The sequence below is a fragment of the Chaetodon trifascialis genome, chromosome 11 (genome assembly GCF_039877785.1).
Source record: "Chaetodon trifascialis isolate fChaTrf1 chromosome 11, fChaTrf1.hap1, whole genome shotgun sequence".
Lineage (NCBI taxonomy): Eukaryota > Metazoa > Chordata > Actinopteri > Chaetodontiformes > Chaetodontidae > Chaetodon > Chaetodon trifascialis.
This window is the reverse complement of record NC_092066.1, coordinates 28,122,892-28,150,112: the sequence shown is the minus strand read 5'-3', so window position 1 is coordinate 28,150,112 and position 27,221 is coordinate 28,122,892. Positions and strand designations below refer to the sequence as shown.

General features: G+C 41.8%; 1 protein-coding gene across 1 annotated transcript in view; it reads left to right on the top strand.

Moving 5' to 3' along the window:
- The window catches only part of LOC139339311 (junctophilin-1-like), a 91,307-nt gene extending 65,351 nt beyond the window's left edge, over positions 1-25,956 (top strand). Inside the window, exons 5-7 of the mRNA XM_070974867.1 lie at positions 3,561-4,006; positions 7,847-7,943; positions 25,797-25,956. Of these exons, the coding sequence (XP_070830968.1) occupies positions 3,561-4,006; positions 7,847-7,927 (527 nt within the window). The 3' untranslated portion in view covers positions 7,928-7,943; positions 25,797-25,956. The remainder of the gene's footprint in view (positions 1-3,560; positions 4,007-7,846; positions 7,944-25,796) is intronic.
- The last annotated feature ends 1,265 nt before the right edge of the window (positions 25,957-27,221 follow it).

Genomic DNA, 27,221 nt, shown 5'->3' with positions numbered 1-27,221 from the left:
CCGGACGTCGTCAACAGTTCACCCCAGAAGGCACTCCTCTGCGACGAGTGGACGGCCTGGCTGCGGAGCGACCATATCCAGAAAGTCCAAACAATTTAGAGAAGAAACTGCTGAGTGCCTTCAGTGGATTGTCTCGGCTGCTAACGCAGCTGAACGCACAGTTGGCGAGGAGAATGACCGTAATAAAAGCCAGACTGCTCGCTCTGGAGGAGCAGCCCGACCGAACTGCAGCTGCGGAGATGAAGAGACGGGTGCATAAGTTGCAGTAAGTAACGTTAGCATTTAGTACTACATTGTGCAGTTTTCAGGGCGCCAAACCTTTATTATTCTTATTGCACTACGTTCCGAACATTTGGTAACCGTTCACGTTACATTTAACATTACAATGTATTTTGTATTTTAAAGGAAAAGGTGCGGCGTCTGCACAGTACGCCGACAGGTGATATGAACCTGAGCAGGGGTAAGTTAATTAAATACACAGGAAATATTCTGCAGAATATAAGTAAATGTTGCATGACCTGTACTTTTTGTGTTTTACAGACTAAACTCGTCCCACAACAAAACAGTGATGTCATATTTGATGGCCACTTTAACTGCGAGTCTAAACATGGATGGTGTGGAGGGAGAAGTCCTTTTATGTAATTTTTTAAAAATTTATTTAACCCCTTTCTGTTGTTTCTTATTGTTGTTGTTGTTGTTGTTGTTTTTACTTTCCTGAAGCCTGTCTTAATTACTTCAAACCAATATATATTTTCTTCCAGCGGCCTGTAAGACATATTATGAGACAGTGCGGAGGAGCTTCAGGTATGCCCAGCCAGCTCTTTCAGGTCAGGCGGCAGCTGGAAAGATTTCAGCTCACAGCAGACAAAGAAGGAAGCGGGTAAGAGTTACATGAATGCCGCTTTATTTTCACAACAATGTATAAATGGGCTGAATTTTATTTATTAGCTGCATTGTTTTTGAGAAACATTGTCACATATGTTATCATGTGTTATTGTTTCTTAGCAGTACTAATATTATATTAATACCTGTATTTACAGCTTCTGGAAGCAAGAAGAAGTGTCCTAGCCACCCAGCAGGAAATAGATTTTTGGCAGGAGGTCACTGCTGACATGATGTCTGATGAGGAGGATGACACCGTGGAAGGGGAAGCTGGGTGGATCGTAAAGCCTCCATCTTTCCGCAGTCAGAGGCTCTCCCGACTCTGCCAGACACTTCAAGAGCGGCTGGAGAGCGACCCAAAATATGTGGCGACACACCTCAAGAGGCTTTGCATTGAGTCCCCATCAAAGCGACCGGCACCAACTGTGTATGACCCAGAGGCAGCAAAAAGGCATTTTCAGAGGCCTTAGGCATGCACCGTAAAACAGCAGCATGGCCCAACCCAGAGACTGTGTGAACCCCCACATTTCCTTTCTTTTTTTTCCTTCCCTTGTTAATGTGTGTAGCACAATTTCATCAAAGACTTTTTTCAAAATGTTTCTGTCAACTGTGTTCTTTGTGTTCTACTGTGTGGTAGTGTAGAGGGTGGATCGCCAAATAAATCAATGAATCATCAATCAAATAAAGTATATATATCATCTATATTTTATATATACATAAATATAACAATATAATAATTATTTTAATATATTAATTCATTATATAGTATTTAATTTATTATGTATTTATTATTATTATTATTATTTGTGGCGCACAGATGACCAATAGCAGCAGAGTTGCTATTCAATCACATGATGGTTTCCTTTTAAAATGCCTGTGGAATCATCCAATGGTTGTTTGTGAAGTCAGCAGGCCAGCCTGAGGATGGGTCAAACGCGGAAAAAATAATTTCACATAAAGCATGGCGTGTGTACAGTCTCCTCCTCCCTGTAGCATGTGTGTGCTGTGATTAATAAAGTACAATCTTAATCTTAATCTTAATCTTAATCTTAATCTTAATCTTAATCTTAATTGTGATCATCAATAAACACTTGTGACCCAGTGCGCTATGTATGCCCATGCTATTACACTGCCTCCACCATGTTTTACAGATGATGTGGTGTGCTTCAGAACATGAGCCGTTTCAAGCCTTCTCCATATTTTTCTTTTCCCATCATTCTGGTAGAGGTTGATCTTAGTTTCATCTGTCCAAAGAATGCTGTTCCAGAAATGGGCTGGCTTTTTTAGATGTGTTCTGGCAAACTCAAATCTGGCCTTTCTATTCCTGAGGCTTATGAATGGTTTGCACTTGTTTGAACTCTGTAATTGCACTTGTGAAGTCTTCCCTTATGGTAGACTTCCTGGAGAGTCTTCTCCACTTCACTAGATGTGAAGGGGTTCTTTTTTACCATGGAAAGGATCCTATGGTCATCAACCACTGTTGTTTTCTAGGGCATTTTTTTCTGGGCATTTTTGTGTTGCTGATCTTACCAGTGTGTTAGTTTTTTCTCAGAATGTATCAAACTGTTGATTTGCCCACTTTTACCTGCTTAATTGATGATGAAATAACAAGGGAATAGCCCACACCTGCTCATAAAACACCTTTTGACCCAATTGTAGACTTACAAAGAAGTGAAAATGAGGGGTCTATTTATGAAAATGTTTGCAATTCCTAAACCCTTCCTCCAATTTTGATGGAAATACCCTCAAATTAAAGCTGAAAGTCTGCACTTCAATTTCATCTCAATTATTTCATTTCAATCAATTGTGGTAGTGTACAGGGCCAAAATTCTGCCTGCAAAATTGCCTGCTCAGCTAGTTGTGGAAAACTGGCAACATTCCCTCACTTTTCTCCAAGCTGCACTTAATGATCTTAAACTTGTTCTGAATGCACATAAGATTAAGTTTATGATGTTCTCTAGCGCTAGAAATAAAACTTTCACATTTCCACTGTAGAAGTATCCAACATTGAGAGATTTACAGAATATAAATACCTTTGTCTATGGATAGATGGTGAGCTCACATTTAAATATCATACAGACAATTCTTGTCAACAAATTACATTTGTTTTATATACAGAAATAAAACTGTAGTGTGACTGCAGTTTGACTGCCCCAACTAACTGGAACCCTTTACAAAGAATCCTAAAAAATTAATGCTTTAGTACTCCTGGATGAATTTAATCAAGAACCATTCAGCTTCTCTTTGTTCCTGTTTTAATTGAATTGGTTTTTGTACTGTATCTTGTATTGTTTATTAACTGTATTTCCAGGGGCAGGGCTTGTGGACAGGAAAGCCAGGCAGTTGCTTGGAGCCCCCGGCCACTGATTTACAACAACGATTACTGATAGGCCTGGGCTTTCAGGGACCTCTGTTGGTCCCTGGACCTCACTTTGAGAACCACTAATATATTTTTTCAGCATTCATCTTAAATGTCCCAGAAATTGTGCATTTATGTGTGCAAAAATCTAATTTTTGCGGCATGCACGGGTGGAGTGGGGGCCCCAGGGATTTCTTGCGTGGAGCCACTGTTTGTTGACTTTGAGTTTAAAAGAAGGTTTGATGAACCACCAACACCCCCAACCAATAAATGTATTCTTTCGTTAACTATGTCCCTTCTCCTTTCTTGTACTTTGCAGGCATAACAAAGGCAGCATCAAAACTTTCTCTCAGACAGGAAGTGGAGCAACAGGAAGCTCCTCCAGCAGCCAAACCAGCTGTTACAATGACAGGCAGCAGTTACCCCAGTAATGGGCAGATTCACTCCCAGTACCATGGTTACTATGTCAAGGCAGATGTCAAGATTCCACCACCTGAAGAACCAACTGGTGTGGAGGACGATCTTCACCCATCAAGCCTTGCGTGCTTGCCTCCACCTGTCAAACAGATTCAGGCACCAGCACTAAAATTGTCAAAAGCCAGCACTAAAATTGTTGCTAGCTCTTCAACAGCTTCACAAAAAGAGGGCACCAAAGCACCAGAGCCTCCCAAATCAAAAAGACAGGAATCAACCAAACCAAAGAGCCTTGCAGAAACCAAGAAAGCTAGTGTGGAAATAGCCCCTGAAATTGTAGAAGAGGAATTGGTGAGTTAGATCAAGTTACCATACATTTTGATTTTGATTCTAACACCATTATGCATTGATATGACATGATATCAACCACTCTGTATGTGTTACGTTCAGGGATCACTCAGAGGAATGTGTGAGTCTACCATTTTATGTTATTGTTTTTATTGCTAAAAAAAAAAAAAAAAGCAATTGCCTTTAGGTATTCATGAATTGTTCCCCACCCCTGACCTACAGTATTCAATTCAATTCAATTCAATTCAATTTTATTTGTATAGCGCCAAATCACAACAGAAGTTGTCTCAGGACACTTTCCACATAGAGCTGGTACAGACCAAGCTCTTTTATCTACAAAGAAACCAACAATTCCCCCATGAGCAAGCACTTGGCGACAGTGGCGAGGAAAAACTTCCTTTTAACAGGCAGAAACCTCGAGCAGAACCAGACTCTGGGTGGGCGGCCATCTACCTCGACCGGTTGGGTGAGAGTATGGGTCCTTTGTAGATGCTAGTGTATCTATACCAGCCATTGAGTAACTTTGTCCTGATATCTGGTTGGTGATTAAGATACAAAGTTCAGTTATAATCATTCTACAACACAGGGTTGTGCAGTGCAAGTTGCAGTCCTGCTACACTGGTCAATAAACAGAAATTATGGAAATGGACTGAATAAATAATAAGCCATACAAATAAATTTCTATCTATAATGAAGTGTGGAGGATGAATTGAGGAGTCTCACAACCTGAAGAAAGACACTGATGTGTAATCTGATTGTCCAGCAGTGAGCACTTCTTTATTGCCTGCCAGACAACAGCAGAATGAACAGGCTGCGACTGAAATGTATATTGTCTTTTAGTGTCCTTTGGGCTCTGCACAGGCACCTCATCTCTCCGATATCACAGATACTCTGGGCAGTCTTAATCACCCACTGCAGAGCCCTACTGTCTTGGCTGTGCAAGGTGCATGCCACTTTATGTTTCCAGTCAGGATGCTTTCTATCACCTGTGGGTAATATGACCGAAAAATGTATATATGTATCTGTATATCCATCCATCCATCCATTATCTATACCGCCTATCCCTTTCGGGGTTGCGGGGGGCTGGAGCCTATCCCAGCTACAATGGGCGAGAGGCGGGGTACACCCTGAACCAGTCGCCAGCCGATTGCAGGGCCTGTATCTGTATATCTATTTATTTATATGTTTTTTGGTGATGGTATTATATCACTGTATTTCACAAATATAAGGGGTACTCCTCTCAAACCTTAATTTCACCTCTCTTTGCTCAGCTGAAAATGTAAGGAAACATATCTTAAGAAAGAAAAAAGTTTTAGAAAAGGAAAGTGTTCATTGGCTCCAAATAGGAATGAAAAAGAGGTATAGGCCTACAAAACAGATTTGTTTTGGGAGAGTTTCCTGCCCAATAATGTAGGTTAATTAGTAAATGTAAATTCAGTAATTCTCAGAGTTAGACAATGGTTAGGTATTAGCATCTCATCAGCATTTTGTAGAAACCACAAAATATAAATAAGTGCAATAGTCCATGGAACACAGGACATGTCTGTCAAGTAATTCAATTTCAATTCAATTTATTTGTATAGTGCCAAATCACAACAGAAGTTGTCTCAGGACACTTTCCATCTTGAGCTGGTACAGACCAAGCTCTTTTATCTACAGAGAACCAACAGTTCCCCCATGAGCAAGCACTTGGCGACAGTGGCGAGGAAAAACTTCCTTTTAACAGGCAGAAATGTCGGGCAGAACCAGGCTCTGGGTGGGCGGCCATCTGCCTCGACCGGTTGGGTGAGAGAGGAAGAGCAAGAGAGGGAGAGTGAGACAGACAGACAGACAGACAGACAGACAGACAGACAGACAGACAGACAGACAGACAGACAGACAGACAGACAGACAGAAATGCAGTCAGACAGAGAGACAGACATGCAATCACAGTAACAGTGACAGTGGATGTAATAACAGCAGTAGCAGTTGCAGTGGATGTCAGGCAGGGCCAAGGCAGGAGACGCAGCTGCAATCCACAATCCAGATTCAGCCACTGTGGAACCTGCAAGACGACAAAGCACAGAGACTCCAGGGAAGGAGCTAAGTTAGTAACACGCCGTGGTAGGACATGAAAGTGTGCAGATGGAGAGGGACAGAAGGACAGACTGTTACAACTCCAACTAAGCTTGCAGCTAGAGTATGAAGCTCCACAACTAGCAAGGTAGTATCCAACCTGTTACTCTGGTAATTTAATAGGCCTAAAATGATGCTTAATGTTCACACAGTTTGTCTTGACTGTATTTCAATATTAAAAAATCCCAACATTGCTTGCAGACCTATAATAGATGACAGCCACATGACTCATGGAACATGCTAATGGCAAGTTCAACAAGATAACCTGCAAAATATACAGTAAAGTAGCATTAAAATGTCATAACTGACAGGTTCCAAGTTTGGAGTTGTTATCAATCCATCCTTGAGCTTCTAGTTTTGAAGTGAGTCCTGCTTTGTACTGGCCCTCATCGAGAAAGCAGTACGAAGAAAAATGGTTTGCACACACATGTAAGAGTTTTCCAATTGTTGTGACGACATTTCCATCATTTCCTCATTTGGTTGGAGTAGATGAAGACTTTTGTGCCCCACATGATGGGGGCCCTCCTGATTTTGTAGCCTGTGATATAGGGTTGAGTTGGTTTCCAGTTTTGCCAGTCTGGTACAAGCTTGAACTGGTTTGATTTTATGCGAACTAAATGAACAAGCATTTGTCATTTTGAGACGTTCTGACAAATAAAAAAGTAGCCTACAGTAGCACCTGGTACTGACAGTGCTAGATCCAACTTGTATTGCATTGATAATAAACAATGACAACATGATTAACATAATATCATGTCTTTTACCTACCTTTTACTTAATTTATGTGCATTTCTTTAATTTCAGTATTATAATAAACTTTACCTTGTTTTGCATTCATGGTCACACTAGTTTCTCCCCTCCTGCTATGCTGTCTGTGTTTCACTGAGGGCCATGCTTATCCCCCTTACACACGCACACAGACACAGTTCTCTGGGCAAATAATGTGGTCACTATCTGGACATTAAAAATTCAACACCTGAGGAACATTATCCATCCATGTTGACTGCATTTTACTTCCAAGCATCAGTGATGGAAACATAGGGTCCACCTCCCCTCGTCTTACCGGAGTCTTGCAGCCTGTCTCCGTCGAACACATTCTGCCCATCATTAGTGCAATAGCTTGATCCGGGATGTTATGAGCTAGTCAGGTCTCTGTAAAGATGAGGGCACAACAGTCTCTAATTTGCTGAGTCTTAAAAATGCTGAGTTAGCTCGAGTCTTATTTCATCCATTTTTTTTCCATACATTAGCCAGAAGTAGGCTGGGTAGTAGAATAGCCTCAGGTCCAAACTGGGTAACTTACCATAGCTCTCTTCCCTTATCCTACTTGGATGATTGCACCACTTGAATTGGTGTTTGGTCCAGCTGGTCTGGCTGGGTGTTTGGAAACTGTTGTGGGCAGTGACTGTCTCAAGATCTGCTGCTCTTAATACAATCCCTGTGCTTCCCTCTCTGACGATGATAGTGTAATTCTATTATAAGTAGTACATGCTTCAGTAATAAAGGCAAAAAAATGACAAAACAAAAATGTAGCAAAGTTTTACACATCTGCATGTGCTGCTCATCTTGATAATGGGCTAGTAGAGTCATTTTATAAATGCCCGTCTGTTGCAAACAGCTACCCATGGGGATCATACAGACAGTACACTAAATTTGTGTGCCTTACTGTGTATTCTAATATAGCAGGAACACATAATACAGCATTATTTTTTTCTTGTGTTTTCACAGGGCCCTAACTCTGTCTTGGTGGCTCTAGTGATGCTGTTGAACGTAGGTCTAGCAATCATTTTTGTCCATTTCCTCACCTGACCAAATCTGAACTCAGGTAAGAATTTATTTGAACTACTTAGTTCCAGGAAGTATCTGCTTGTCATAAATGAAACTGTGTTATTGTTCAGTTTAAAAATTACACATAATTATGTGGATAATTTAAACACATCATAATCAATTGCATGTTTGAAACATTATTAGAATAATATTATACTTTGGTATAATTACCTCTGCCAAGGGGTTATGTTTTTGGCTCAGTTTGGTGATTTATTGTGCTAAAGAGCAGCTAGCCTGGGTCTGACAATCTTCAGACCTGTCGGTCTGTAAGCAACACCATGTTTACCATTAGAAACTCTGTTGGCCTTGGTGCCAGATTATCCATCCTCACAGTGGCAAGGAGAGGGTGTTCCATTGGATGATGTGTTGAATTGACTCACTGACAAGCAGATACAGGTTAGCCACACTGCTGAGTTAACAAGCACCACGAAGTTTACTTAGTATGTACAGATAAGCAACTGGTGGTGAAAGTATTGCAGTGTGGTAGCAAGCCCTAGTCTCGGTGGAGTTCTGCACTCTCTGAATGCTCTTATAGAAAATACATGTATTAATTTTATTCAGAACCGTAGCGACATTACTTGGACATTGTCTCATTGACATCAATTTCCTATGATGGCATTTCACTTTCGCAGACACAGCACAGTTCTACTCTTGGGAAATCTCCCTCCTCTGGCAATTCATCTCAGCCAAATATGGCAGGTACTTTGTAAATAATTCCATAGTAGGTACTGATTTATACCCTTTGCAGATCCTCGAGAGACAAAGATTAATCCTGCATTGGCATCTGTCTTCAAGGGTAAATGTATATCAGATAAATGTCCCACTGGACATGGGTTGACACCAACATGGCGCAACAAGAGTGGCAGCTAGTTACAGCAGCTCTGCTTTTCTTTGTTTTAGTGTGTTTTGTTTTCTTTTGTCACTAGTCTCGGTCAATCGTGTACACTTATGGATGTACAACTGGTGAGATTAGTAATATGTTTTTTACTCTTTTCTGGACTTTGTCAAACCACATTGGGAAATCCATTCAGCCACGGCTCCATTGTTTACACATGGGAAGTCGCTGTGCAACACAAAGGTACTCCCAGTTGAAAGACCGGAGATCCTGATGGAAATAAGGTGAAGGAACGGGGGATTCAGAGCTGGAGTAAAGTGCCATGAGAAGAATAGATGGTTTACACCATCCATACTGTCTCTTATTGTGAGGAACCTGAGATCTCTCCCTAATAAGATGGACAAGCTAACGGCATTAACCACACTGCAGATGGAGGACCGGGAGTGTAGCATCATGTGCTACACATAGACGTGGCTGAATGAGCAGACTCCGGACACACATGTTGCTTTGGATGGCTTTCAATTGCTGAGAGTGGACAGGAGAGCAGCAGCGAGTAGTAAGAGGAAAGGTTTGGGTATAGTAATGTTTGTGAACAACAGATTGTGTAGAGACACTGTGCCAACCAGGAATTTACGGTGATTGCTCAACAACAAAACCTGGGTGTCTCTGGAACTACACGCCTGAATGAGAAGGAGAGGGGTTTTAGATCGAGGCATAAGAATGAGCTGAGGAGGGTGAAGAGGGCGCTGAAGAGGGAGATAAGGAGAGGCAAAGACAGCAACAGGAAGAAGCTGGAGGAGGGCCTTCACAGGAAAAACACAAGAGAGGTCCGCAAAGGCCTGAAAACTATCTCTGGCCACACCAAAGACAGTGTGAGGGGCCCAGAATCTGGAGACTGGGAATGGTCAAATGAACTCAATCTGTTTGTCAATGGATTTGATTCTACCCCTGTTCCCTCCCCTACCTACTAGAGCCCAGACCAGATGATGTTACTTCTCCACACCCCCTCCTTCCCCATTAAGCATCCCTGATACCAGCAACTGAACCACCTGCATATAAATGCCAGCAAGACAAAGGAGATGGTTATAGACTTCCCCAGTAAGGTGCCACAGACTACACAGGTGCACATCCATGGTTTGGACATCGAAATTGTGGGCAAGTACAAAGAACTGGGTTTTCACCTGAACCACAAATTGGACTGGACAAACAACACAGATGTCCTGTATAAGAAAAGTACAAAGTCATCTCCATCTGCTGAGAAGACTGAGGTCCTTTGGAGTGTGCACGACACCGTTGAGAACATTTTATGACACTGTGATGGCATCTGCAGTGTTCTACGCAGTGGTCTGCTGGGCTGTGGGAGCTCTGAGAGGGACAGAAAAAGACTGTCAAGTCTCGTGGACTCGTTTCATTTATGTCATCATATACTGATGTCATTACATCTGTGCAACTTATCCTGTGCAGTGTGTGTGTGTGTGTGTGTGTGTGTGTGTGTGTGTGTGTGTGTACACACACACACACACACACACACACACACACACACATATATATACATATATACACACACACACACACACACACACACACTATATATATATATATATATTAGTGCTGTCAAAAATATTGTGTTATTAACGCATTAACGCAAATCAATTTTAATGGCGTCATTTTTTTATTGCACGATTAACGCTCTTTAGTGAACTTGTAGTTTTTTATAAGCTGTGGCCACTGCTAGTAACGTTAGGAAAACTACAGGATCTGATTGTAAACCACAAAACAACTGGCACACCCCACACAGTTGTTTGGTCTTGTCTACTCGCTAGCTGTAAAGGCTAAGTAGGCTACCGGTTTGTGTGGATGTCAAGCGCGAAACGCTGATATGGATGCGAACAAGATTCTGAATGGAAAGTTTAGTTTCAAACGTTGCCAGATGGGTCGACTGACAAGACCAAAGTTATCTGTGTGTATTGTTGGTGTGAACTGAGTTACCACTGTAGCACTGAAATCCCATTTGATGGCCAAACACACGGCGAATGCAAATTTTCCACTGCCTCTGTGTCAAAACCAGGCAACAATGGATGGCTTTTGACAGAGGTATATGGATATCGCAACTAAGAACAAGCTTACTGCAGCCATAGCCAAGTAATGTTCATTCTTTCTGGAGAGAAATAAGAGGCTGGGTTGATAAGCCTCTGGTGAATAAACAGAAGAGCATTATAGTCTGACTGCTTGTATGTTCAAAGGAAACTTAAGAAAGGAAAGTTTAAGCCATTGTTTGACTGCACTGTAGCCTGAGTCCTAGTTAACAATGATGTGCACTTTGTAACTTTATCTTGTATCACCCTGTTTTGATCCCTTAAAAAGGGTTGTTGCTGGGGCTTTTTTGTAACCAAGTATTTATTTTTTTGTCATCTGTTTATTGACAGTGTTAAATTGTGTGAGATTTGATTCATTCAAATGTGAATGACTGTTCAAAGTGAGTGTGAAATATAACACTACACGTTGTTGTTTTTAATAAAAAACATTTGCACAAAGCAAGCCTATCCAATTTGTGATTAATCGCGAGTTAACTATGACATTCATGAGACATTCGTGATTAAATATTTTAATCAATTGACCCCTGTACAATGTCCGAAGTACACTGTATTTTTGGAAGTATTTATTTCATGCTCTGTATATAATGTACATATCCTTCTAAGTTGATTTTTATTTTGTATCTTTTTATCTGTAATTGATTTTTATATTTATATGTATTTATTTATTCACTTGTTCTAAAACCTCTCCTTTTTTATTCTGTTTTGTAACAATTGAATTTCCCCAGCGTGAGATAAAGTCTTATCTTAATATGGGTTTGCAGCTCATGGAAGAGGAACTTTGGGCTAAAATGTCCACCAGAGAACTTTACTTCTGCTTCTACTTCTCATGAACCTCTATGGGCTATACAGAATAAAACAAAGCTGTAGCACTTCCTGTATTTAACACACAGTCTATGCTGAAGCTTTAGCTTGGGTAAAGACCGAGTCTACTTGCAAAAGTCCACTGAGCAGGGACACAGGGGACACAGGTAACCACCACTACTCTTACACTACTCCTGCTGCCTCTCTGCGCACACGCACCATGTGCTATCAATATATTCCAGTCCTATGGGGCATACGAAAAAAATGCATCAGCCATAAAAGGCGACGCAGTCCTAACTCAGAAAAGCCTCAGCTTCTCACATTGCTTTTTCTTTGTCCTATGGAATTGCCAGTTTCCTGTAAACAAAACCAAATTTATCCAAGCACTTGCATTTTGCATCCAACCATTTTCCCATGTCACAGAGGAACAAATCTACAACCTTCTTTTCGACTCTCGCCTCACTACCTGTCTACTGGACCCTGTAGCCTCCAACCTTCTGCGGGCCATCTCACCCACACTTATCCCTGCTGTCACCCACATGATCAACTCCTCACTTACAACGGGTGTGTTCCCCACTGCTTTTAAACAAGCCCAAGTAACCCCACTGCTAAAGAAACCTACACTTGACCCAGCTCAGGTTGAAAATTACAGGCCAGTTTCACTCCTCTCTTTCCTTTCCAAGACTCTTGAGCGCACAGTCTTCAATCAGGTCTCTGAATTCATTTATGAGAACAACCTGCACAACCCCAGCCAATCCGGTTTCAAACGCAGACACTCTACGGAGACTGCGCTCTTATCTGTAGTGGAAACACTACGATCAGCTAGGGCTACTGGACAGTCCTCAGTTGTACTATTGCTCAACTTATCGCCTGCCTTTGATACTGTTAACCACCAAATCCTCTTCTCCACACTCGCTGAGCTTGGTTTCTCAGGATCTGTTCTACGCTGGTTTGAGACCTACCTCTCAGGGAGATCCTTTACAGTATCTTGGAAGGGAGAAGTGTTCAAATCCCACTGCTTGTCCACAGGGGTACCACAAGGGTCAGTGCTTGGACCCCTTCTCTTCTCAATATACACCACCGCACTTGGTGAAGCCATCCACTCACATGGCCTCTCATGCCATTTATATGCTGATGATACCCAGCTCTTCCTTTTGTTCCCGCCAAATGACCCCAAGGTCTCAGCTCGCATATCGGCATGCCTCACAGATATCTTGGCATGGATGGAGGAATGTCACCTTCAGCTTAACCTGTCAAAGACTGAGCTCCTTGTCATCCCAGCCGGTCCCTCTATACAACAACAGATCAGTATCCAACTTGATTTGGGTCTGCTCACTCTCGCAAAATCTGCCAGAAACTTGGGTGTCTTGATCAGTGACCAGCTAACTTTGAAAGAGCATGTGGCCTCTGCCGCTCAGTCATGTTGATTCGCCCTGTACAACGTCAAGAAGATCAGACCCTATCTGTCTGAGCATACAACACAACTCCTAGTACATGCGCTGGTACTATCACGCCTCAACTATTGTTCCCTTCCTTACTGGCAGGGCTCCCAACATGCTCTAAACCTTTAGAGATGACACAGAATGCGGCGGCTTACCTGGTATTACCCAGCCCAAACAAGCACGTGTCACTCCGCTGTTCATATCCCTTCACTGGCTCCCAGTTGCTGCCTGCATCAAGTCTAAGTCCTTGATGCTTGCATACAAAGTTCCCACCAAAACCGCTCTGACCTACCTGAACTCCCTCATTCAGGTTTATGCTCCCTCCCGCTCACTACGCTCTGCCCAGGAATGGCGCCTTGGTGCTGCCATCTCCAAAAACCCCTAAGTCTCTAGCTTGACTCTTTTCTTCTGTGGTTCCCATGTGGTGGAACAAGTTACCAAACTCCATTCATTCTTGCGATCTTTAGAAAAAGACTAAAGACCAAGTTCTTTACTGAACACCTTGTTCAATTAAAAAAAAAAAAAAATCGACTCTTTGCACTTTGTGCACTACTTCATAGCATTTTCTTGTAGCACCTATGTCCAGTTGGACCAGAAAGTTGTGTTAGGGCACTTATTCTTGTTGTTCTCTCCTGTTTAGAACCTTGCTTATGTTGTATGCAATTTTATATGTACGTCGCTTTGGGTGAAAGCGTCTGCCAAATAACAAGTTGTATTACAATTCAATTCAATTCAATTCAATTTGTATAGCGCCAAATCATAACAAAGGTTGTCTCATGACACTTTCCATATAGAGCTAGTACAGGCCGAGCTCTTTTATCTACAGAGACCCAACAATTCTCTCATGAGCAAGCACTTGGCAACAGCGGCGAGGAAAAACTATCTTTTAACAGGCAGAAACCTCAGGCAGAACCAGGCTCTGGGTGGGCAGCTATCTGCCTCGACCGGTTGGGTGAGAGAGAGAGAGCAAGAGAGAGAGAGTGAGACAGACAGAGAGAGACAGACAGAAATGCAGTCAGAGAGAGAGAGAGACAGATAGAGAGAGACAGACAGAAACAACGACACAGTAACAATGACAGTGGATGTAATAACAGTAGTTGCAGTTGCAGTGGATGTCAGGCAGGGCCATGGCAGGAGACGCAGCTGCAATCCACAGTCCAGATTCAGCTACTATCCACGGGAATCTGCGAGACGACAAAGCATATGCCGTGGTAGGGCATGAAAACGTGCAGATGGAGAGGGAGAGAAGGACAGAGGAGCTTGGTGTATCTTTGGAGGTCCCCCGACAGTCTAATCCTATAGCAGAATAACTAGGGGCTGGTCCAGGACAAGCCTGAGCCAGCCCGAACTATAAACTTTATCAAAAAGGAAAGTTTTAAGCCTACTCTTAAATGTAGAGACAGTGTCTGCCTCCCGGATCAAAGAGCAAAAACGGGACCACTGACACCTTAGAGACATATGTAGTAAAAGAGCTTCCATCATGTAACTTTCTTCATGTTATAAAAGGAAGGGTTTCTGGAGAATATTGACCTTACTGCAGTACATGCTGGGAACTACAAGTGCAGCTCAAAAAAGTAGAATATTGTGAAAAAGTTCAATATTTTTTGTCAGTCATTTTAGAAAGTGAAACTTATATTGATTCATTATAGTGAAATATTGCAAGCCTTTATTTCTTGTAATTTTGATTGTTATGGCTTATATCTAATGAAAACCCAAAATTCAGTGTCTCAGAAAATTAGAATATTGCGAAAAACTCATGATGTCACTCTCAAATAATTAAAACACTTCCAAAGGTTTCCTGAGCCTTTAAATCGCCTCTCAGTCTGGGTCAGTAGGCTACACAATCATGCGGAAGACTGCTGAGTACAGATGTCCAGACGACAGTCATTGACACCCTCCACAAAGAGGGTAAGCCACAAAAGTTCATTGCTAAAGAAGCTGGTTGTGCTGCATGCAAGCATATTAAAAGAAAGTTGAGTGGCAGGAAAAAGTGTGGCCACTCCTGAACCAGAGACAATGTCAGAAGCGTCTTACCTGGGCCAAGGAGAAAAAGAACTGCACAGTTGCTCAGTGGTCCAAAGTCTTCTTTTCAGATTAAACTAAATTTTGCATTTTCATTTGGAATTCAAGGTCCAAGAGTCAAGAGTGGAGAGGCACAGAATCCAAGTTGCTTGAAGTCCAGTGTTAAGTTTCCACAGGCAGTGATGATTTGGGGTGCCATGTCATCTGCTGGTGTTGGTCCACTGTGTTTTCTGAAGTCCAAAGTCAGGGGAGCCATCTACCAGGAAATTTTAGAGCACTTCATGCTTCCTTCTGCTGACAACCTTTATGGAGATGCTGGTTTCATTTTCCAGCAGGTCTTGGAACTAACCACACTACCAAAAGTACCAAAAGCTGGTTCAATGGCCATGATATTACTGTGCTTCATTGGCCAGCAAACTCGCCTGACCTGAACCCCATAGAGAATCTATGAGGTATTGTCAATAGGAAGATGAGAGACACCAGGCCCAACAATGAAGATGAGCTGAAGGCCGTTATCAAAGCAACCTGGGCTTCCATTATACCTCAGCAGTGCCACAGGCTGATCGCCTCCATGCCATGCCGCATTAATGCAGTAATTCATTCAAAAGGAGCCCCAACCAAGTATTGAGAGTGCATAGAAATGATCATACTTTTCAGAAAGCTGACAGTTCTGTTTTAAAAATCCTTTTTTATTGATCTTATGTAATATTCAAATTTTCTGAGATATTGAATTTTGGGTTTTCATTAGCTGTAAGCCATAATCATCAAAATTAAAAAAAAAAAAATCACTTTCTGAAATAACTGACAAAGAAATATTGAACTTTTTCATGATATTCAAATTTTTTGAGCTGCACCTGTATATGCGAATAATCAAACATTGTTTCTACAATCCTGATTCTAAAAAAGTTGGGATGCTATGTAAAACATAAACAGAATGTAATAATTTGCAATCATTTTGACATATACTCAAATGAAAACAGTACAAAGATAGTATATTTAATGTGTTACCTCATCAAATTCATTGGTATTTGTAAATATATGCTTATTCTGCAACACGTTTCAATGATTGACCAAAACAAAACAAAACAAAACAAAACAAAACAAAACAAAACAAAACAAAACAAAACAAAACAAAACAAAAGACTGGGAAAGCTGTGGAATGCTTGGTATGAAAGGGGCATCTCAAAAGGCTCACTCATTCACAAGCAAGGATGGGGCAAGGTGCCCCACTTTGTGAAACATGGGCTCAGGAACACTTTATAAATCCGTTTTTGGTAAACACAGTTAATCTGCAAATAGTTGCATTCGGTTTTTATTTATGTTTTACACAACTTTTTTTTGGAATCAGGGTTGTAAATAACTTAATAAAATAACTTTCTGACAGTGATTATGAAATAATTTAACCTTGCCACTCATATATTTACACTGAATTAGTAATAAAAGAAAAGTTTATTTAATATAACTTGTACAAAAAAACTTTCTTATGAGACCTGTGTTGAAGCAAGGGACTAGCCTGATTTGTTGATATTATTTAAATTTTCACTCTAAATATTGATAAATGTTTCACTGATGATAAAGTATCTTAATAGCAATCAAAAAATGGCAAAATAGAAAAAACAGGAAATCTGTGAATAAAAACAGTATTTCTTTTAGAGACGTGTCAACAGCAAATTAATACAGGAGCACATCAGAATGAAGGGAAGCTCCTAAAATATTCTAAAATATCCTGTAACAGTGAAATATACAGCTGAAGCTTAACTTGCTATATTAGGAACAAACAGAGAAGAGAAGCAGCTGATCTGTTGAAAGAGGATAGTTGAAACAACTCTCCTTTCAGTTCTGGATTATGATAATATCAACATGCTTGTGATACCCCAAGGCCCCCCACTTCAGTGACATAATGACAACTGTTTTTTAGTTATCTACAAAGCCCTTGTTGGTAAATTGCTATGTTTATAATTCCTGCTGCTCTGGCACACATTGATCTGGCTCCAGTGATCTGTTGATGCTCTCGGAGACCTGAAATAGAACAGATCTTGGAACAACTGCCTTTGCTGTGAGTGCAGTGTTCTCATGGAAACTCAATACAATACAATTACCTAAATATCAAAACACTTTTACCTCTTTGTAACTTCAATTTCTCAAAAAGCATTATCTGTTGGCCTACAGTTGCTTTCACTGAGCCTGTATCTTTGACTGTCAGTTTTCTGTTATATTATTTCACCATTCGCCAAGCCTGCCCCCCCCTTAGTTCCTATATGTGTCAAGCTTTCTAATTTCCATTGACACATACACTATTATAATTTAAAATTAGTGCCATGATGTAGTTGAAAACTTCATCTCTGGTTAAGGTTCCAGTGTTTCCACCTGATTTGTTTGAAAACAAGAACCCCATCAAAGGTTCTCAAATAGGCACTTGACGGCTATATGCATGATATTGTGCTAAAAGTGTGAGAAAAGGTAACAAGTCATCTTAACATAACATATTCATCCTCTTTTATCAGCGAATTCTCCGAATTCTTATCAATCATTCACACCACCTACAACAGGATTTCAATAGCTGCTGATTTTAATCTACACATTGACAACAACTCGGACACAGTATCCAGAGAATTTTTAAACCTCTTAAACTGTATGGATTTTAAACAGCACATTATGCAGCCAACCCACAACAGGGGGCACACCGTGGACTTGGTCATAACTTATGGCCTGTCCGTGGGTGTGTCTGTTGTGGATCTGGCTGTGTCCGATCACTTATGTGTGTTTTTTAACATCGCCAGTTTTAATCAGCGGGAGACACCAGTTAGAACAGTGAGGAAACGCTACCTAACTCCTGAAGTGTCTGCAAATTTTATCCAGATTTTACAGAGCACTCCTGCAGAGATTTTACCAGCACCCTGTGATTTTATCGTTGACAATTTTAACAGTAATCTGAAGTCAACGCTGGACTCAGTGGCTCCTCTTTTAACAAAAACAATTAAGAAAAAAGCCTACACTTCCGTGGAAAAATGAAGAAATCAAGCAACTCAAAAGAAACTGCAGGAGTGCTGACAGGAAATGGAGAAAATCAAAACTAACAGTCCATTATGAAATTTTATGCCATCACCTCGAAACTTACAATAACACTAATAAACAGGCAAGAATTTCTCACTTACAACTTACAACTAATCTCCATCCATCCATCCATCCATCCATCCATCCATCCATTTTCTATACCGTGTATCCCTTTCGGGGTTGCGGGGGGATGCTGGAGCCTATCCCAACCGTCAAGGGGCGAGAGGCAGGGTACACCCTGGACCGGTCGCCAGTCGCTCGCAGGGCGCAAACACACAACCATTCACATGCACACTCACACCTAGGGCAATTTTACAGTCACCAATTAACCTAATGAGCATGTTTTTGGTCTGTGGGAGGAGGCTGGAGTGCCCGGAGAAAACCCACGCAAGCACAGGAAGAACATACAAACTTCACACAGAAAGGCCCGACCCGGGAATTGAACCGGCAACCTTGTTGCTGTGAGGCACGCACACTACCTGCTGTGCCACCATGCAGCCGGCAAAACTAATCTCTGAACACAAAAATAATCCCAAATTTCTCTTCTCCACAATTGATCTTTTAATAAACAGTAATTTTAACAGATCTCATAAGACAATAACAAATACCCTGTGTGAAGACTTTGCAGACCACTTCAGGCGCAAAATTGATAACATCAGATCCAGTCTTTTATCTCAACAGGTTTTAACTACCAATACGTCTGGATCACAGGTATTACCTGAGGAAACACTGGAGAGTTTTGCCCTGGTTGATGCAAGGACACTTGGTCGAGTTTTCTCCCAGGTAAACCCTACAACCTGCCTTTTTAGATCCAATTCCCACACCGTTTTTTAAAACACTGGATTCTTTGAGGAACAGCTGTTATACATGGTGAATTGCTCTCTTCAGACGGGTGTCTTCCCCGCCTCCTTTAAAATGGCGGTGGTGAAGCCCCTTCTGAAGAAGAGCAATTTAGACCCGAATATTTTTAATAATTACCGACCTGTATCCAACTTACCTTTTTTAAGTAAAATTTTAGAAAAACTGGTTTTTAATCAAGTTAACAATTTTTTAAACAAGAAGAACATTTTAGAAAGGTATCAGTCTGGTTTCAGGATGAACCACAGTACCAAGACAGCCCTATTAAAGACTTTAAATGATATCAGGTGCAACTTCGATAAACACAAGCTCACAGTATTGGTACTACTGGATCTAACCGCCGCCTTCAATACAGTAGACCATCACATTTTATTAAACAGACTGAGGCACCTGGTCGGTCTCTCAGGTACTGCTTTTAACTGGTTCGTCTCATACCTCACTGACCGACACTTCTTTGTAAGTTGGGATGCATGTTCCTCAGGTGCCCATGAGATCAAGTGTGGGGTTTCCCAGGGGTCAATTTTTAACTGCAAGTTAAGTCATAGATGGCAGAAAATTTCTTTCAGCTCAATCAGGACAAAACAGAGGTCTTAGCCGTTGGTCCTGAAGGCCAGAGAGAGAAACTTTTACCAAAATTCAATTCAATTCAATTCAATTCAATTCAATTTTATTTGTATAGCGCCAAATCACAACAGAAGTTGTCTCAGGACACTTTCCATATAGAGCTGGTACAGACCAAGCTCTTTTATCTACAAAGAAACCAACAATTCCCCCATGAGCAAGCACTTGGCGACAGTGGCGAGGAAAAACTTCCTTTTAACAGGCAGAAACCTCGAGCAGAACCAGACTCTGGGTGGGCGGCCATCTGCCTCGACCGGTTGGGTGAGAGAGGAAGAGCAAAAGAGGGAGAGTGAGACAGACAGACAGACAGACAGAAATGCAGTCAGAGAGAGAGAGAGAGAGACAGACAGAGACAGAGAGACACACATGCAGTCACAGTAACAGTGACAGTGGATGTAATAACAGCAGTAGCAGTTGCAGTGGATGTCAGGCAGGGCCAAGGCAGGAGATGCAGCTGAAATCCACAATCCAGATTCAGCCACTGTCCATGGGAACCTGCAAGACAACAAAGCACAGAGACTCCGGGGAAGGAGCTAAGTTAGTAACACGCCGTGGTAGGACATGAGAGCGTGTGGATGGAGAGGGACAGAAGAACAGAGGAGCTCGGTGTATCTTTGGATGTCCCCCGACAGTCTAATCCTATAGCAGCATAACTAGGGGCTGGTCCAGGACAAGCCTGAGCCAGCCCTAACTATAAGCTTTATCAAAAAGGAAAGTTTTAAGCCTACTCTTAAATGTAGAGACAGTGTCTGCCTCCCGGACAAAGACTGGAAGATGGTTCCACAGGAGAGGAGCTTGATAGCTAAATGCTCTGACTCCTGTTCTGCTTTTTGAGACTTTAGGAACCATAAGTAGACCTGCATTCTGGGAACGCAGTGTTCGAGTAGGGCAATAAGGTACTATGAGCTCTTTAAGATAAGAAGGTGCCTGGCCATTTATGGCTTTGTAAGTAAGGAGGAGAATTTTAAACTCTATTCTAAACTTTACAGGGAGCCAGTGCAAAGTGGCGAGTATTGGAGAAATATGATCTCGCTTCCTGGTTTTTGTCAGAACACGTGCTGCAGTGTTCTGGAGCAACTGGAGAATATTCAGCAACGAATTTGGGCAGCCTGATAGTAAAGAATTGCAATAATCCAGCCTGGAAGTTACAAATGCATGAACTAGTTTTTCTGCATCATTTTGAGATAAAATATGCCTGATTTTTGCGATATTACGTAGGTGAAAAAAGGCAGTCCTTGAAATTTGTTTTACATGGGAGTGAAAGGACATGTCTTGGTCAAAGATAACTCCCAGATTCTTTACAGTGGTGCTGGAGGCCAGCGCAATGCCATCCATAGCTGCTATGTCATCAGAAAGTGACTTTCTAAGATGTTTAGGGCCTACTACTATAACTTCAGTTTTGTCCGAGTTTAGCATCAGAAAATTGCAGGTCATCCAGGTCTTTATGTCATGAAGACATGCTTGTAGTCTAGTTAACTGACTGGTTTCTTCCGGTTTCATTGATGAATATAGCTGGGTATCATCTGCATAGCAATGAAAATTTATTGAGTGCTTCCTGATAATCTTACCTAAAGGAAGCATATATAAGGTGAATAGAATTGGTCCAAGCACAGAACCCTGCGGAACTCCATAGCTGACTTTAGTGAGCACAGAGGAGTCGTCATTAACACGTACAAACTGAGAGCGATCTGACAAGTAGGATTTAAACCAGCTTAGCGCAGTTCCCTTAATGCCAATGAAATGTTCCAGTGTCTGCAATAGGATGCCATGGTCAATGGTGTCAAATGCAGCACTAAGATCCAGTAAGACTAGTACAGAGACAAATCCTTTATCAGATGCAATTAGAAGGTCATTTGTAACTTTAACCAGTGCTGTCTCTGTGCTATGATGCACTCTAAATCCTGACTGGAAATCCAAAACTAAAATATCTGAAACCAACACATTCTGTAAAAAATCTGGGCGTGATTTTTGACTCTGAGCTTACTTTTATTCCACATATCAAAAACATAACAAAGATAGGTTTTTAACCATCTTAAGATTATACTCAGGGTCCGCCCGTTTCTCTCTCAGGCCAGCACGGAGGTGCTGATGCATGCTTTTATCTCCTGTCGCTTAGATTATTGTAATGCCCTGCTCTCTGGTCTTCCCAAAAAGAGTATCTCAAATTTTCAATTACTACAGAATTCAGCCGCACCAGAGGGCGGGAGCACAGTACACCAGTTTTAAAATCGCTGCATTGGCTCCCTGTGCATTTCAGGATAGATTTTAAGGTTCTTTTATTAGTTAGTTTATTAGTTTTATTAGTTCTCAAATGTCTTAATGGTCTCGGGCCTTCTTATTTATCTGACCTACTTTTACCCTATCAACCCTCGTGGACCCTGAGGTCCTCCGGCACTGGCCTCTTAACCATACTAAAAGTAAGAACTAAAGCACATGGGGAGGCGGCTTTTAATTATTATGGCCCCCGATTGTGGAACAGCCTGCAGGAGAGCCTCAGGGCTGCAGAGACTGTTGATGTTTTTAAAAAGAGGCTCAAGACCCACCTTTTTAATCAGGCTTTCAATTGATTTGTTTGATTTATCTTATTCCTTTAATCAGGCTTCTTATAGGCTTCTTATCATATTTAATCTTTATTTGTATCTTATTTTAGTTGCATGTTTTAATGACATGTTTATTTACTATTTATTTCATTTATTCATTTTATTTCATTCAATGTTTATGTCTTAGTTCCTTGGTTTTTAGCTGCGGTGTTTCCTCATGGGGGCCCCCCACACTGGGAGTTGCTCTTGGTCTACTGATGGGGGCGCTGCCGAGGGGACGGCTCTGGCCTGGATGGCTGGAGGCCTCTGCACCTCGTTGTGGGGCCTCCTGTCTGCCTGGGTCGGGGTGGTCTCGGGTGGTGCTCCCTAGTCATTGGCCGCGGGCCCTCTCAGTGTGGATGGCCCCCTAAGGTGGCTTATTCCCTGCCTTGTCCATATGGATGCGCAGGTGTGTGTGTGCGTACGTGCGTGTCTCTGACTCTCTATATGTCTATATATGTCTCCATGTATTTATGGGGGCGGGAGGGCTGGGTTTTCTTTTTCTTTTTCCTTTTTGCAGTTTTTAGCCTCTGTGAGGCACTTTGTGTTGCTTTTAAGTATGACAAGTGCCATATAAATGAAGTTTGATTTGATTTGATTTGATCATCTTCACCAGTTGGTGATACATAACACATGGAAACTGATAAACAGCAGTGCTCTTGCATTGCGGTGTAAAGCTAGTTATTCTGTTGTGAATATGATAAGGAAAACGGTAAGCTCTAACCATTATTTAAAAAAAATATATCTTTGGAAAGCGTTAAAATATCAGGACAGGAGAGCAGGAGAGCAAGAACAGTACAAAGCTTTCGAAAACCTCATCAACCTTTTTTCCTTGAAGCCCCCCTTGCCTGTGTCTAAGACAAGACAGCCCCCCCCCCCTCAGCCCCCACTCAAACCTGCATACACGCACTAAAAGAATAAAGTGATTAATTACAAACTTTTATTTGCATAAATAAAAGGTCATGTTTCATTTAGTCCTCATGTTTTTGCTTTATTATTTTGGGCTTTGGAAGGGATAGAAGAAGACACCATCTTGCAAACTTTCTAAAAGCGGGGTATTTCTCTTGTTATAGCCATATGCTTATCACTTTGGCATATGGAGAAATCCAAAGGCATGATTGGACAATTGCTGTTTTGGGAAAGGATTTAGCAAACACATCAGGGACTCTATAACGGAGTAAATTTGAAATATAGGCCCGCCTTTAACACAAGCCTGTTTCAAAGAAAGGCCCAATTCTGCATTTGATGTAAATAAAGGCCCTGGCCACTGTGAGACTGTAGAGCAATATTTCAATTCAATTCAATTTTATTTGTATAGCACCAAATCACAACAGAAGTTGTCTCAGGACACTTTCCATATAGAGCTGGTACAGACCAAGCTCTTTTATCTACAAAGAAACCAACAATTCCCCCATGAGCAAGCACTTGGCGACAGTGGCGAGGAAAAACTTCCTTTTAACAGGCAGAAACCTCGAGCAGAACCAGACTCTGGGTGGGCGGCCATCTGCCTCGACCGGTTGGGTGAGAGAGGAAGAGCAAGAGAGGGAGAGTGAGACAGACAGACAGACAGACAGACAGACAGACAGACAGACAGACAGACAGACAGACAGACAGACAGACATGCAGTCAGAGAGAGAGACAGAGAGACAGAGAGACAGACATGCAGGCAGGGCCAAGGCAGGAGACACAGCTGAAATCCACAATCCAGATTCAGTCACTGTCCATGGGAACCTGCAAGACGACAAAGCACAGAGACTCCGGGGAAGGAGCTAAGTTAGTAACACGCCGTGGTAGGACATGAGAGCGTGCGGATGGAGAGGGAGAGAAAGACAGAGGAGCTCGGTGTATCTTTGGATGTCCCCCGACAGTCTAATCCTATAGCAGCATAACTAGGGGCTGGTCCAGGACAAGTCTGAGCCAGCTTTAACTATAAGCTTTATCAAAAAGGAAAGTTTTAAGCCTACTCTTAAATGTAGAGAGAGTGTCTGCCTCCCGGACAAAGACTGGAAGATGGTTCCACAGGAGAGGAGCTTGATAGCTAAATGCTCTGACTCCTGTTCTGCTTTTTGAGACTTTAGGAACCATAAGTAGACCTGCATTCTGGGAACGCAGTGTTCGAGTAGGGCAATAAGGTACTATGAGCTCTTTAAGATAAGAAGGTGCCTGGCCATTTATGGCTTTGTAAGTAAGGAGGAGAATTTTAAACTCTATTCTAAACTTTACAGGGAGCCAGTGCAAAGTGGCGAGTATTGGAGAAATATGATCTCTCTTCCTGGTTTTTGTCAGAACACGTGTTGCTGCGTTCTGGAGCAACTGGAGAATATTCAGCAACGAATTTGGGCAGCCTGATAGTACGGAATTGCAATAATCCAGCCTGGAAGTTACGAATGCATGGACTAGTTTTTCTGCCTGATTTTTGCGATATTACGTAGGTGAAAAAAGGCAGTCCTTGAAATTTGTTTTACATGGGAGTGAAAGGACATGTCTTGGTCAAAGATGACTCCCAGATTCTTTACAGTGGTGCTGGAGGCCAGCGCAATGCCATCCATAGCTGCTATGTCATCAGAAAGTGACTTTCTAAGATGTTTAGGGCCTACTACTATAACTTCAGTTTTGTCCGAGTTTAGCATCAGAAAATTGCAGGTGATCCAGGTCTTTATGTCATGAAGACATGCTTGTAGTCTAGTTAACTGACTGGTTTCTTCCGGCTTCATTGATAAATATAGCTGGGTATCATCTGCATAGCAATGAAAATTTATTGAGTGCTTCCTGATAATCTTACCTAAAGGAAGCATATATAAGGTGAATAGAATTGGTCCAAGCACAGAACCCTGCGGAACTCCATAGCTGACTTTAGTGAGCACAGAGGAGTCATCATTAACGCGTACAAACTGAGAGCGATCTGACAGGTAGGATTTAAACCAGCTTAGCGCAGTTCCCTTAATGCCAATGAAGTGTTCCAGTGTCTGCAATAGGATGCCATGGTCAATGGTGTCAAATGCAGCACTAAGATCCAATAAGACCAGTACAGAAACAAATCCTTTATCAGATGCAATTAGAAGGTCATTTGTAACTTTAACCAGTGCTGTCTCTGTGCTATGATGCACTCTAAATCCTGACTGGAAATCCTCCAATAAACTATTATTGTTTAGAAAGTCGCACAGCTGATTGGCAACTGCTTTCTCAAGAGTTTTTGAGAGAAAGGGAAGGTTGGATATCGGTCTATAGTTGGCTAAAACCCCTGGATCAAGAGTAGGCTTTTTCAGCTTATTTAAAAACTGATAATAATTTTACATCATATCTTTTTAGTTACACTTTCATCGTTAGTTTTTGAGGTGTTACACAGCCCATCTATCACCCATGAAACTGCTAAATAGTTATTTATTTAAAATCCAGCTTTTGTATCTAAGGATTTATGTTTCTGTTTTCAAATAGGTTACTTTAATATATGCATCATTGTAATATGGCAGCAAACACAGACCCTGAATGTCATTTGGCATCATGTCATTCTATCCCTAATCACCAACTTTTCTTACCCTGCAGTGGACTCATCCAAACTACACGCCCAAGTGGCCAACTCTCCATCAGCCAAAGGGGCCTTTTTAAAAGTGGCGCCAGTCAAAAGGGCAAAGACAGGCAAAATGGAGGACTGGAAATTGACGAATGAAGGAGGAGGAGGAGAGGAAGTGGAGGAAAAAACATATGGAGGAGAGGGGAAAAAAAGCAGAGAAAGATGAAACCTCCACCATAACCCCCCAAACCCCAAGTCCAACTTGATTCGACTAGCGATGATTTCTGACACCACTCAGAGTGCAGTGACAGCTGAAGCAAGCAGACGATGGTTGGAATAGGGCCCCTGAGCCTGTCTGTCAGGGCTAGAAATAACTGGAGGCCTGGAGAGTAGAATGAGTGTGAGCGAGTGTGAGACCTGGCATCTATACTGCCTATAAATGCCTGTTATGTGTGTGCTTGTCTGTTTGTAGCTCCATTTCCATCCAACTGTTCAGCAAATTTGAAAGTTTTGAAATGCTGCAATAAAAAACTTGTGCGTCTTCCAGCTGAGACTGAGAATTTGTTTCCGAAACAACACCAGATCCACCAGAGGAACAGAGTGTTGAATAATGACTAAATTAAACTATTGCTGTTCAGCTCAATATGCCATGCTCCCATGAAATTTAAATACCATCAGGCTATTTACAATATTTAGAGCACATTGTGCACTTAGATTGAATTATGTCACCAGGTCAGTCATACCAAGCCTTTATTTTATCAATCAATGCCTTTCCCGCAGCCATAGAATAACAAGTTGACTAAGAAACAATATTCTTTAGTAGTTGTGGAGGACATTATGTAAAATTTTACTTCTGTTCCACTTCTTTCTTACATAAATCCACTCAAACCTATTTGGATGGAAACTAAGCTTGTACATATCTTAGTGTGTTTTACACGCGTCTGTTTCTGCTGTGTGTGTGTGTGTGTGTGTGTGTGTGTGTGTGTGTGTGTGTGTGTGTGTGTGTGTGTGTGTGTGTGTGCGTGTGTGTGTGTGTGTGTGTGTGTGTGTGTGTATGTTAGGTTGGGGGGTGGTTGGTTGGGCGGGTGGTGGACTGAAAATGTTCGGAGATGCACTTTGAGCTGATGGAAGCCAACAGGTGCCTTACCATTTTACAGAGTGACATGGTGGTGGGTCAGAAGGGCCCAGGCAGGAATGTGAAGCACTCGGCTGATTTTCCCTCTGCCATGTCCTGGGAGAGTTGCTCTATTTATATCAGTCTGACTATTGATCTTTTCATATCTGTTTCTGTGGGTCTCAGCTCCTGCTGTTTTATATAGCTGACCACATCAGATGCAAAGTAGACCATTGGTTTTATTCCAAAATGAAATGAGAAAGTTACATTTGGAAAACTTAACCTCAACTTCATTTTCAAAGGTTTGTTGGGTTTTTGGTTTGGTATTATTACATACAGCATT